Raw genomic sequence first — 14317 nt, 5'->3', positions numbered from 1 at the left:
TGTTTTGCCGTGGTACTTTTCTTCATATAAGCAATAATTTCCTCCTTCACCTTTTCCGGCACATTTGCACACGGTGCTACGTTTTTATGCGAGCATGATAAGTGTTCCTTCATGCGGGTAACACCTCCCTTCACCACTTTTTCGCAAAAATTGCATTTCAAATAAACATAACTCTTCTCTCCGCCGCCTATGCCAACTTGTACACTATATTTCCAAGAAGGGTCCCTCCGCAATGATGCAGACGTCTTTTCCTTGCCTCTAACCATGATCCATAATTCCTTATACTAACAATATGACATATTTTTTTAACAATTATTTGTACTACCAATAATAAAAAAACATGAATACAAAAATATACCAGTCTGCCGGGGGTCTAAGAGGGCGCTGCCCCCTGGCTGGGTTCGACCTGCTCAATACCGAGCGTACCGAGCATGTATCGCTCAGTACCGAGCATGTATTGCTCAGTACCGAGCATGTACCGCTCAGTACCGAACTTGTACCGCTCAGTACCGAGCATGTACCGCTCAGTACCGAGCGGTACTGGTTCAGTACCGAACATGTACTGAGCGGTACCGAGCATGTATTGAGCGGTACCGAGCTTGTACTGAGCGGACGAATGAAAGAAAGCCGAATCAGGAGTTATTCAAGCTTTCGTTACTGCACGTCAAAGTCATGGCAACACCGCGTACCTGCTCTTCCGACCTAACCGATGCCTGAAAGTTTCCTGCACTCACAACTTCGGCTTCGTTTCTTTCCCTGCGTCGTCTCCTTCCGACTTCGTCTCCTACACTCACGGCTTCGTCTCCTTCCCTCACAGCTTCGTCTATTTCCCTCACGGCTTCGCCTCTAGTTCGCCTTTCAATTCTCACAGGAAGCCCTAATCCTATACGCGAATACACGACTCAATGCGGACGCCTCGTCTGCTTTTTTAATGGTTGATTTTAAGTAGGTAAGACCATTTGGATGAGGCGTACGCCTCACCCATAATTGCGCAATTGAGGCGCGCCTCACACAGGGTGAGGCGTACGCCTCAATCAGTGTCAAAATTGCGTGCGCCTCGAGGCGCTTTTGGACAGAATTGCGCAGAGGCGCGCCTCTTATTGCGCAATTTTAAACAGAGATAGGGATCAGCCACCCTATCACCTACCCCCACCAAATTCCCTCATTGTTATCCCCCTATCTAAAAACCCTAATATACTCCTTATCGAAGCCTTATGAGGTGGCTCTTAATGAAAGAAACTCTCTTCATCAAACTCCTCTCTTTCGATCTCCTTTCTCTTAGATTCTGCCAAGGAAATCCTGGTCAAATCTTGATTAAGGTTTGTAATCGGAACTGCCAGTGGAGTTTTGGATTGCATCTCCATAAGCTTCGTCATCATCTCCTCCAACCCTCCAAAGCGGCTCTCTATCTGAAACTTTATGGCTGAAAATCTTCATTCGATGCTTGAGATTCTCTTCCATCCCGGATTTTATTTGCTCCACTTCGCTTTCCAATGCATCCACCTTCTTTGTTGTCATCTCTTCAAAACCTCGCCTTGATACCAATTTGATGTTGATGTAGAACTGCGATGGACGCAATGATTTTTGTTAAGATTTTGCACAACTTCTTGATTAGAGAAATAACAAATAAATCTACTAGCAAATAAAACGACGAATCAAAACGTAAGAGGGGTCACAACCGTTTATGCTAAGTTGCATAACAAAAGATTTGAAGCTTCAAAATATCGTAAGAAATTAAGATCATGCCAAAGTAGTAGTGTCAACAAAATTCCTTGTCTAACATTGAGATTAGTAAGCAAATGAATACGCTCAAATTCCTGCATTTACTAAGCTTAGCAGAAACAGGCGAAGGCGTCCTTCGTGACTATAATCAAATCACAAGAAAGGGTTAGGCTTAAGAAATACAAGAAGATGGAAAAGTAGAACCTCCGTCAAGGATCGGCGGCAATCTTCCAGTCGACGATCTCAAATTGCTCTTCGATAGCTTCAACCAAGTTGTCCAAGATACGCTCTATGTGGTCTTCCACTGATGGTTGATTCTCGAGTTGACGTCGAAGAAGGTTGAGTGGAGAATGTGCACAAATTCGTGTTCGTCGTAAGCAAGTCCGTAGTCAGTGTCAGGATCGGCCATTCATGAATGCTAGTTGACAATTGCTCCCAAAGATTACTAGGAACCTTGAACTCCATTGAAGAGAAAGAAGTTTCTTTTTATCTTGAAGTTGGGGTGAAGAAGTGTGGCCGGCCAAAGGATGAGGGCTTAGGGATGAGTTAGGTTTAGATTTTTTTGTGGAGGGAGTTGAGGTAGAAAATTCCTTATGTGTCTCTCTTGATTGAGAAGAAACCAAGGAAGGCTAGGGGAGGAGGGGGTGGCAGCTAAGGTGAGGAAAAAGGTTTTGAATTATTTCCAAGGGGGGAAAGCTAGCACTTAGGAAATAATTCCAAAAACCCAAGCATGGAGCTGGCGGTATAGGGAAAGAGGGAGGGGATTGGGAGGGAAAATAAGAGGGTTGCCAAGTTTAGAAAATTAAATTAAGAAAGAGAGAATAAATCAAATCTAATTTAATTTTTAATTAGACTTAATTTAAGAAACTTTTCTAATTTAAAAGAATTAATTTAGGAAAGTTTTGAAATTCAAAATTGATTAAGGCAAATGTTGATGATGATTAAAATCATCATCAAGAGGGCATGGTGAGGCTAGGACCGGCTGTTTGGACTGGCCGTGGGTTTGGGTGAGAGGGGCTCGGTTGCTTGGGTCTAGGGGAATAGCCGGCGGTGGGGGTGAGGGGAGACCGGTGGTGGGGTGTGGAGGGCCGGCGGTTTTGGGGAAGGAGGAAGGGCACGGTTGGGAAGGGAGGGAGTAGGTGGCCGGCGGCTAGGTGATGAAGAATAGGGAAAATTAAATGAAGAAGAAGAAGAACCACGAACCCGACCGTCTCCAAGGTTAGTGGGTGATCCAATTTCCCTCTCCTAGGGATTTCTCTCCCAAGCACTCTCAAGTCCCACAAAGAACTTAAGCAAAGAAAAAGTTTATCATTTAATAATTCATTAACCTCGAAGCAAAATAAAGAGGGCTATATAAAGCCTCATATAAAGGACTCATAAAAAAAAGACAACAATGCCCTTAGGGCTTCCATACGACATTCCCTAATAAGATGTTACAATAGGAAACTAAATCAAGCAAATAAAATACGACAACATAAATAAGAAAAATACATAAATAAAAAATACAATGACTCAATCGTGGCCGTAAATCGGCGGCCACGTCTCTGATAAACCTTTTATGATCTGATGTCCCCATCAGATGTGTTTTGGAAGTAAAAACAACTAGTAGATAAGAAGAAAAATGCAGGAACCAAATATTAGGGCTAATATTTTATTATACCTTCAACAAATAATAAAAGATACAATTGATCTACTATTCAAGGTAGATCAGCTCTACTACAAATCATAGGCGCTGCTAAGAACAACTCCAAAGAAAAACTATAGCAAACACAATTACATAATGACAATAAAATCATCCAATTAACCCTAATAAAAACCTTCTTACTTCCTTCCCAAGTCTGAATTCAAATCAGCCATCTTTTCCTAAATAAACCTTTCATAATTCCCTTCCAATCAAATCAACCATCTTTCTCTAAATAAACATTTCCTAATTCCCTCCCACTCAACTCAACCCTCTTTTTCTAAATAAACCTTACTAATTAGTTCCCCCTTAATTCTTACTCCTTACATAATGAACAATATATCCCCTGGGCCGCACAAGGGGGTATCACAACCCTTCTCCATGCACATGGAGAGTAAAAAAAAGTCCCTTGTAACTCATGGTTTCACTCTTTTACCACATTTCTATAATCCCATGAAACATTCCAAGCCAAGTGTATTCACTTTTTGGCTTATGAAGTATAAGTATGTTTGGTTGAGATCTGCAAATCAAGGTTGTGCTAATATAGGAAATGCAATCGGTTTATATTCATCAGAAAAGGGAAAAAAGTAATGACGACCTTTGTTGTAAGACTATGTAATAACTGACTGATTGTATTATCAAAAACAATTCACATGCTTTTAGTATTTTGTTATATTTACTCTTTATGATGCAGCATATGTCTCATTCGTTTTGTTTCTATATGTGACGTGTGATTTCTAACATTTGCTTATTAAGATGCGCTTTATTTCTAGAACTTAGTATTCACTTTTTTTTCTAAAATTTTCTAAATTGATACATCGGAATTAATTATTTTTTACTTTCAAAGAAGTTTTTGTTCTCATTTGAACTAGTAGTAATTTAGCCGTGATTTTTTAACCTCATGGGACGTTTTGCACCGATTAGTTTTATCAAATTGGCAAATCGATCATATATGCTGTTGCGACCAGATCTCACCTATTTAGTCCCACAGGTTCTTCAAGCAGTTGCTCATCTTCTTCCTGGTCCAGCAGATGGCAGCTGGCCTCTTCAGACTGGTTGCAGGCGTGACCAGATCCATAACTGCAGCCAACACTTGGGGAAGCGTCGTTTCACTGACGCTAATTTCTATTGGCGGCTTCTCCCTACCTAAAGGTTCTCATTCGTGTATCCCACAAACCATTGGTAGCTTTAATTCATTAAACAGGAATTGTGACTCTATTTGACTTAAACAATCAATTTTTCTGCATTTTAAAATATGGACAGATGATAGGTTTGCGTAATTTTTCTAATATTATTTTGGATGTTCCACTGAATGCCAAGTAAGCTCAATTTGTTAATGGGAAATAGCAAATTCTTTTAGTTTTTATACAACTCTGTTAAATTAGCAACCATTCCTTCTGCTAACTCGATTAGTTAGTTTTGGTTTTTGATGTTTGTCTGTGTGGTTCATGTATCCAATGCAATGTTATTTGAAGAAAATAAAAAAAATTATTTGAACTTCTACAAAATATTTGACTCTATCTTCTCCACATTATATACTTTTTTATATGCGCAGCTGCACTTGTATCTAAAGAATTTTGCTCAACAGATTTGATACCAAAATGGTGGATGTTGGGTCACTGGCTTTCCCCGTTGACACATGGGTTTACTGCTCTTACAATCAATGAGATGTTTTCTTCTAAGTGGATGGATAAATTTGTAAGTATTAGTTTAAATCACACGTGTTTCAAATTTTTTTAAGCATTCTTCCAGTCTATTCGAGAAGAAATTTGCATGATGAATGCATTGCAAAAACACATTTTTTAACTAAAATATTTCTGATGGTATTTATAACTCTGTTAGGCGCCAGATGGCAGGAGATTGGGGATTGCAATCCTAGAGAATATCGATCTTTCCACTGATCAGAAGTTGTATTGGAAATCAGCTGGTGTTCTTGTAGGATATTCCATCATCTTCAACATTCTCTTCACACTTTCCCTCATGTTTCTAAATCGTAAGTCATACAAAGAGTATTAAACCTTTGACTCCAAATCACAATGGCTAGCCAACCAAAGACATTCTATTCTGGAGAATTGGTCCAGAAAGTATTAATAAACTAACTGCTTTTGATTGTATTGTGATTAGCTCTTGGAAGGTCAAATCCAGTCATGCCTGAAGAAACGGCAGCTGAGATGGAAGACAAAAGAGATCACTGTGTAGGTAAGGGAAACTAGAGTAAGATTCAAACGAACCAATCATTTGTGATTCTCTTGCTGATCACCTTTCTGCAAAGACTGTTTGCTTGCTTCTATGATCCTCATATCATTATTAACTATTGCGCTAGGAGATGAGGCCAAAGCTGAGTGTAGTCGCCCTAGCAGCAACACACCCAAGTGGCGTAGTTGTGAAACATATAGGAATGCTGCAGGCAAACTTTCCTCTAGAAGAGGGATGGTTCTTCCTTTCAAACCCCTTGCTATGTCTTTCAATGAAGTGAACTACTATGTAGACATTCCTCCTGTAAGTTCGAGTTTATTTCTAATTTTTAAGATGAAAATTAACCATTAGAACAACTCATGAATTTTAATTTCAGCAACAGAAAGATGATACATGAAAGCTTTATCTTCGATAGGCAATGAAGGCATATGCAGTTAAAGAAGACAGACTTCAATTGTTGAGGGAAATTACAGGGACTTTTCGCCCTGGAATACTCACAGCTCTTATGGGAGAGAGCGGAGCTGGGAAGACAACACTAATGGATGTATTGGCAGGAAGGAAAACTGGTGGCTATATTGAAGGAGATATCCGGTTGGCTGGCTACCCCAAGAAACAATCAACTTTTGCAAGGATTTCAGGATACTGTGAGCAGTTTGATGTTCACTCCCCACAGCTCACTGTAAAGGAGTCACTCAGCTTCTCTGCATTGTTGCGCCTTGCAGGAATCAGCGTAGAAGAAAAACTAGTGAGTTCAAATGACTCTGCTAATAGAGCCTTATATATTTATACTATTTCTGCTTAGTTGAAGGTCATAATCACCTTCATGATTGAAGGAGATATCCCGCTGGTTACTTTATCTTTTTATCATTCCTAGTTGTTCTTCATTGCTTTCATCTTCTTAAGAGTTTCTTGTGCTATAATAGTCCCTTTCTATAGCCAGTTTGTTAACCTATGTATAAACAAAACAAGAGGAGAAAGAAACCAAGAATCCAGCGTACGTACCTAACACCCGTCGGATCCAAGAACTCCTCCGCAAAATCTGGCCCAAATCTCGCCGAGGCACTGTTCCTTCGGCGCCGTTCGCGTCACTTCTCCGCGAATCCTGCAACGACGGCTTCGATCGCCTCCCATTTGCGTCTATAAGAGGGAGACGAGCTCTTCTCCCACAAACCTCCATTTACCCCTGTACCAAACCCGACGCTAGAACTCCAGACCTCCTCTCACCGAACCTCTCTCTGCCCTAGTCCTGAAGCCCGATTCCCCTCTGGTCCGCCTCCTATAGGTCGACTGACCTCTTGATTCATCTGATCCCGAGAGAGAGAGAGAGAGAGAGAGAGAGAGAGAGGAGAGCTCTCTTCCTTGCCCGATCTCAAGCCAGCGACCGAACTCCCTCTGCCTGCTGGATCGGAAGTTATAGCATTTCGATCGGAGAAACGACAGAAGCTTGCTGTGAAGGTAACTTATTCCCTTGCACGCTTCTTCGGCTAGATATGGTGAACCAGACGGGATTCAGCCCAAATCCTGTTCAAATCCTGCATAAATCCTGTTAAAATTATGTATATGGTTGAATTAATTATAATTAATTAAATCTAATTATAATTAGTTACTTTTAATTTTAATTAATTATTATTATAATAAATTAATTATAATTAATTAAAATTTAATTATGATTCTTTATTTTTAATTATAATTACTTATTAATTAATTATAAATTAATCATAATTTGATTATGATTATTTATTTTTAATTATAAGGAGTTATCAATTAATTATAAAGTAATCATAATTAAACATGATTAATTATTATTAGTATTTTAATAGTAATTAATTATTATTAATTATAACTAATTATTCTGAATCAAAATTAGTTATAATTAATTTAAATAAAAGAGAGAGAAGTTCACTCTCTCTCCCTCAATCCGTGCCAACATCTTTGTCATCAACCCTCTCGCAGGTATAAAGTTCCTAAACCCTAAAACTCCGAGATACCGCTTTCAATGCTTGCAACGCGACAAAACGACCACCTATACACGCTTTTCTCTAGCGTGGTGGGAGGAAGTTCGTCGCGGTGTTTCCAACGAATCGGGTGATCACCTAAAATCTTGTTCTCGACGTTCGTGGCGCACCGGAAAACCGTCTATACACTTTTTTCTCTAGCGTGGTGGGATGGGAATATGGTGCGGCGCCTACAACGAGACCGGGATATTCATAAGTACCCGCTCGTGGGGAAACAACTGCTTTTCTTTCATAAGTACCCGCTCGCGAGAAAACAACTGCTTTTCTTTTGCAACAGGTATCGAAGACCCATACACGCCTTTCTCTGGCGTGGTGGAGACAAAAACTTTACACGGCCGCGGTGTCCTCGTAAGAGGGCACCTACCGTACACGCTTTTCTCTAGCGTGGCGGGAGGCCCAGTTTTCCGTAGTTTTCCCCTAAACGGGGGAGACACCGGGAGGTTGCCGAAATTTCGGGTGAAAATATATTGCACTCGGACCTATTTGAACTCAAAAAGGACATGCAAGAACTATAATGAACAAAGATCCGGGCTTGAACAATAGAGGACTTTGACATTGAATTTGAACCACAATATGCAATGAATTCAAAGCCAAACTTAAATAAAATTGAACTCAAATTTGAAATCAAAATGAACAAACTTGGACTTGATTTGAATCAAGCACAGTAGACATGAGTTTGGACTTGAACCTTGCAAAAATACAGGGGACTTGAATGAAGGAAAGAGGCTCTTCTTAAGCCTGAATTGTACTCAAATTCAAATCATTTGGACTTGGATTTAATTGGGACTTAAATGATCAATAAAAATTTGAATCAAATGACAATGCCTCAAATTTATAAATTGTATAAGAAGCTTGGAGTATAAATCCAATATTGGACTTGATGAACAAGTAATGAATGTATGAATTTAAATGACCTCTAATGAAGATTGAGAAGTGACTACTCCAATCATAATGCAAGTAAAGGATGATATCGAACTTATCATATGCATTAGACCTTCTTCGAAGTTAAGGAGTTTGCAAGTAGAATTCAAACAAGCAAGAACTCACTAACTTCTCACTCATGAATGACGAAGTCAAGATGATTTGTAAATGATCACATTAAACCTTGGTGGATTATTGAAGATAATGATTTTAGTGAGACACCAACGAATGTGAGTCAGAAAGTTGAACATGTCTCACCTACGAATGATAAAAGCGAAGTGACAGAAAAGTATAATTTGGTTGTCAATGATTGATTTAAAGTTCTCTTCAAATATTGTTGTGATGTTGATCGTCAGTGATACTATAAGACCTTTAAATCATCCATGAACCAGATTCAAATTATCTATGCTTGCAAGATGAAGACATATACATAATGAATGCAATCTATTCACAAGCAAAGGTTGATTGGAAAATACAATGATATGATTGCAATCAAAACGTAAATTTCATTAAGGCATCAATATGTCGTCACATTGATTGGGATGAATATGTTATTAAGCAAGTTTGCCACACAACATTTGAACCATCCTCATATGGAAGTGGAAGATTTACAATGTTCAACAAGGTTCGTCCGCCATTAACAATCAACTATGGTTGTAAAGAATACGATGACCTACTTGCGGACAATAATAATTAGCATACAATGAGTGTAGTAGATTTCCAAAACTCGATAATCAGCTAATCCCACAATCAAAGGTTAACGAAGAGCAAGAAAAGCAAATGACTTTTAAGCACCACGAAGAAGGAAGGAATTTTAGATGAACACACAAACATCAAAGTTCAAAGTGACACATAATCCTTCCATAATCGATATCAGTCGACATGCAAGCAAATATAGGAGATTCCTCTAATCAACATACAAAGAAACAATGGATGCAAGCATCTACAATAAAACAGGAGATTAGTTAGTGCATTACAATCTACCTACATAAATCATGTAAGTAGTGCACGATAGTCTATCTGTGCAAAGCAGCAAACAACTATATTCAGAAGCTGCTACGCCACGCCACCGGATCCGCATCATTCATGCAAGCGGACAGAAGGCGTCTACAAATGATCTCAAAGTATCCTTGCGCCTGCATCGTAGTTTGTATACACATAGGTACACAAGGGGATATACAATCAAAAATCCGCATGGGCCCCGGCGAGCGTGTTATTGGTACACACGTGATGTCTAGGGATGCTGCGCGGGTTACTAAATTTGAATCCGATCCTCCTAAACAGGTAAAAAGGAGTAGACATGGTATAATTATAAAAGGCCCCCAAACCCGCATGGGCCCCGACGAGCGTGTTATTGGTACACACGTAACGTCTAGGGATGCTGCGCGAGTTGATAAGTGAATTCAAGTTCGAATCCGATCCTTCTATACAGGTCAATAGAAGTCGACAGGGTTCGAACAATCAAACAACTATACGGTGATGACGACCGGTATATTTGTTTTAATATATTCATATTAGGCCTTCAAAGGTCTATAACAATACGAATTCACTAATAAGGGCATAAAACATACGAAATCGATTCTCTATCGATAATTCGATAGAGTTGACAAGATTCAATCAACAAAAGAGAAATGACCCCGAACATCCCGATGATGGCCGTGTTGATTGCTTATCTCAACTGGAAGGGTTCATAAACATTTTCAAATGACTCCCAAATATCCAAATGCCTTTCAAACTCCACAAAAATACCAAAATCCAAAATTTAAAAAAAATCTCAAAATCCAAAAAAAAATATTTAAAATTGAAATAAATCCATCAAACTATTTAAAGCAAAATTCATTCACCCTCCGCTAGTAAGGACGTGGTACGTGTCCTCTAACCGGCGGTTTTGCAGCCAAATGGCACCGCAAGATAAACGATTATGACCCGGGGCCCTCTGAACCGAGTGGTTTTGCCGCCAAATGGCACCACGAAATACCGGTTATGGTCATCGCCGTTACGTTCCTTATTGGCATAAAATCCTTGAGATATGAATCAATAGGATATGATCGATAGGGCACAAAGCCCTCTGTTAGCTAAGGTGGATTCAAATTTGTCCCCTTAGACAAATATCCAACCCAGGTCTACAAGGTCCCCTTGGACGAAGCAACCCATGGCTGCCGACAAGGATCCTTCTGTCAGGTTGGGTCAACTACCTCCTCTGACTAAGTAGACCAGGGACCGCGATGGCCCGGGACGACGGAACCATGGGATCTTGATCGGGTCTATCATCCATTCCCCCACCATCCGCTTTAAGTGCAAGATGGTGACAAATTCTATTTTAAATATAAAACCTTCAATTTTTCACTATTTAAACCTATGCTGCTACTATATACCAGATAACACGTATATTCTACGTATCTGATTGATGACTAGCCTTAAACAAAAGTTTTCTCTCGTTATCGGGAGGGGTAATTAACTATAGGGACTTGCGCCTATAGGAAACCAGAACTCAGATCATAAAGTCCTCACAAAATGAGGGCGAAATCTCTGGGTAGTGTCTTATCTACAAACCCATCTGCCTTCCAAAATTTATCCTGGAACTTATTCCGTTAAAACTCTAGAAGAAGACATCACAAATACTTTTAAAAATAAAACCTAGAGTTTCCAACACTTGCTTAATTGGTCTACACTTTCTCTTTATCTTTTTCTATAACAACAACCAATATAAAATAATTGGTGAGTTATGAGGCTCATAAAGTTTGCAAATTAAATAAAAGTTTAAATGTAATATTATAAGAAATCGTAACATTGAAATCATAATTGAATAAAATTACTGTTATTTGGAAAATCATATGAATAATCATAATTGAAATCATAACATAAAATCATATTTAGTAGTAACCTTTAATTCTTTTGAAGTCTGCACATAATATCAATATTAGTCTTCTGAAGAATTGCTAAACTTTAATAAAAATGTTCTATGAAGCTCAGGTAAACCTGGCATTATTATCATTGAACTACATAAAGGTTCTTTTTGCCCCACCTATTATGAAGGTATCATAACTGGGGTCCCTTTTGCTCCACCTGCAAAGCAAATATCATGTCATTTCATAGTTAACTTTTCCTAATTTGATATTCTATAGACTTCAAATATTCATATTTCATAATTGCCTTTTATCGTTGTATACTTTCATAACAATACATATGTTATAATATTTGCATGAAGAGACTATGTATGCAATATATAGATGTTGACCTCGTTTTTATTGTGATCTTCCTCGAGCGTGTTCAATCGAGTTGATTGGGCCTCGTCGAGCCCAATTTGAGTTAGATCGACGTCGAGCTTGGTTTAATTTCATTAAATTAATGCAGTTGAACAGCATCGAACCCAAATCGACTTGATTCGAGTCAAATCGAGTTTGATTTGAACTCAAATATAAGCCCAAACCATTCAATTGATTAAAACTCAATTTTAATTTATTCCAAGTAGTTTGAATGGTTTCCCATATCAAGATATTAGATCGAATGGCTTAAATCAATTCGTCAGTAGCAGGATGTTTGTTTCTTATATTTGCGGCCTCCAACAAGAAGAGCAGTTTCCATTCGCGTGTATTCAAGTAACTTGCTCTTACAAAATTGAGAAGAAAATTAGAAATTTTATTAAAGTAAAAATGTTTTGTATTACATACCTTGTACCATTATTTATGGACTCCTTGTTGCCTATACTAATAGAGTGGCATTGCGGATTTATTGATATTGGATTAGAATGAATAGTTGTGGTTGGTTGAAGTTTTCAAATTAAATTAAATTGATAATTGGTTTATTTGAGGAATTTAAAATTGAATTGGGATTAATTTAAACTTTAATTGAGGTTATGAGGAGTACATAAATAGTGGTATGAGATATGCAATTCATAGTTTTTCGCTTAAATATAATTTAATCTTCAATTTCAATCTTTTGAGTGCAAGTTAGATTTGTAAATCCTTTGAGCATGATAAAGTGCGAATATAATTTGCTTTTTAATTTCAAGAGAAGTAATCTCCTTGTACTACTAGAATGCCTTATTTAATTTCATTCCTTATCTATTTGTTGCTGTTGGCTAGTTAAGCGCTCTTGATTTTAGTTCATAAGTGATATGTTGAAAATTTGATTTTATGAAAATTAAATTGCCCGCTCATTGGTTTTATTCGTTTCCAATTTCATGTTGAAATTGTGAAATATCTGTTATCATTTTATTATAAATTGAGCTTAAGATTATTGTTGTCACATTCTTTAAAAAAAAAAAAGTGAACTATCAATTTGATTGATAACTTGTGATATTTGAGTCGTGGATTTTTTTGCATGAAAACACATTATGCATCATAATTATTGTATTAAAAAAAAAGATAAGGACTAAAATGGCACGGACTCTTTATGAAGAACCAGAATGTCTTTGACTATTTTAAAATCCTATTTTAGTTTTTAACTTTTTAAATACGGATCTAAATGATTTCTTGGAAGAACAAAAATGATCCCTATTTAAAGAGTCAAGGGATCAAACTGATACTTAGTATAGTTGCTGACTATTTTGTTCCTTTAGAAAAAAATTAGGGGATCAATTCCATTGTTTTAACTTTGAGTTCGTCCTCCATCAAATTACTTTACTAGCATAGTTGCACAAGTTGATGGTTGGATCATTGAATTGGCATTTTTCTACCTACAGAAATTTGTAGATGAAGTGATGGAGTTGGTAGAGCTTGATAACCTTCGGGATGGATTGGTGGGGATTCCTGGAATTACTGGTCTATCCACGGAGCAAAGAAAAAGGCTGACAATTGCTGTGGAGCTTGTTGCAAATCCTTCTATTATATTCATGGATGAACCAACATCAGGTCTTGATGCAAGGGCAGCTGCCATTGTTATGAGAACAGTGAGAAACACTGTCAATACAGGAAGAACTGTTGTCTGTACCATCCACCAACCTAACATTGACATATTTGAATCATTTGATGAGGTTAGAGAAGTTCAAATCCATCCTTTTACACAAAGTAAAACAATATTTGCACCAACTCATGAATTTTCATTGAGCAGTTACTTTTGCTGAAAAGAGGGGGCCAAGTAATATATTCTGGACCATTGGGTCAGAATTCTCAGAAGCTAATAGAATATTTTGAGGTTTGTATTCCTTTAATATTTTCTTCCTGAGCGACTCATCATTTCTTAGAGTAGGTATCTTATTTCGCTATTTTCCCCCTTTACTCACACATCCTTTGTCAAGAATAATCGGAAACATGGATTGCTGTAGGTTCTTTGATATTCATATTCTTTATAGAAATTAAGATACTTTTGAATCTTGAAATGACAAAAGAAATAAGAAGTCCGCTACTGCAATGGAAAACCACCCCCTCCTATGCTTTAAAAAATAAAATTTCTAGTCTAGCTATTGTGGATATTATTTTTAGCTGTGCACTTACATGCGGGCATTTTGGTCAATGAAGTTCATAAACCAATGTTTTATTACGTTAATTATTACAACAAATCTGATAACTTGTTTTCCGAAGTCAATTCAAAAGTGCAAAAGGAAAATTTAGAAAACACTTGAAGTGAAAACCTACACTTCAGATGGTTTAAATTAGTGGAAAATTGGCGAAACCTATTTCAACCACTGGAAGTGAAAAAGAATGGAAAACATAAAATAAAATTAATGCATAAAAATAAAAATTTTATAAGATTCACTTTTTTTTTAATTAATATCAATTAATTAATTAAAATAATTAAGATTCACTTAATTGATGGTTATGCCCGGTTGTGGCCGGCATAG

General features: G+C 37.7%; 1 protein-coding gene across 4 annotated transcripts in view; it reads left to right on the top strand.

Moving 5' to 3' along the window:
- LOC110095308 (ABC transporter G family member 42) overlaps positions 1-14317 on the top strand; it is a 53972-nt gene that overhangs the window by 36438 nt on the left and 3217 nt on the right. For 3 of the 4 annotated variants that reach the window (XM_028694560.1, XM_020820791.2, XM_028694559.1), the window contains 8 exons: positions 4395-4555; positions 4992-5101; positions 5246-5396; positions 5528-5602; positions 5727-5902; positions 6015-6344; positions 13220-13510; positions 13588-13671. In XM_028694560.1, the coding sequence (XP_028550393.1) occupies positions 4395-4555; positions 4992-5101; positions 5246-5396; positions 5528-5602; positions 5727-5902; positions 6015-6344; positions 13220-13510; positions 13588-13671 (1378 nt within the window). The remainder of the gene's footprint in view (positions 1-4394; positions 4556-4991; positions 5102-5245; positions 5397-5527; positions 5603-5726; positions 5903-6014; positions 6345-13219; positions 13511-13587; positions 13672-14317) is intronic. The other variant, XM_020820794.2, reaches the window with a different exon arrangement.

The sequence above is a fragment of the Dendrobium catenatum genome, unplaced genomic scaffold (assembly GCF_001605985.2).
Source record: "Dendrobium catenatum unplaced genomic scaffold, ASM160598v2 fragScaff_scaffold_501, whole genome shotgun sequence".
In the NCBI taxonomy this organism is placed as follows: Eukaryota; Viridiplantae; Streptophyta; class Magnoliopsida; order Asparagales; family Orchidaceae; genus Dendrobium; species Dendrobium catenatum.
The sequence above is the reverse complement of the archived record's forward strand: the minus strand, read 5'-3'. Positions and strand labels throughout refer to the sequence as shown.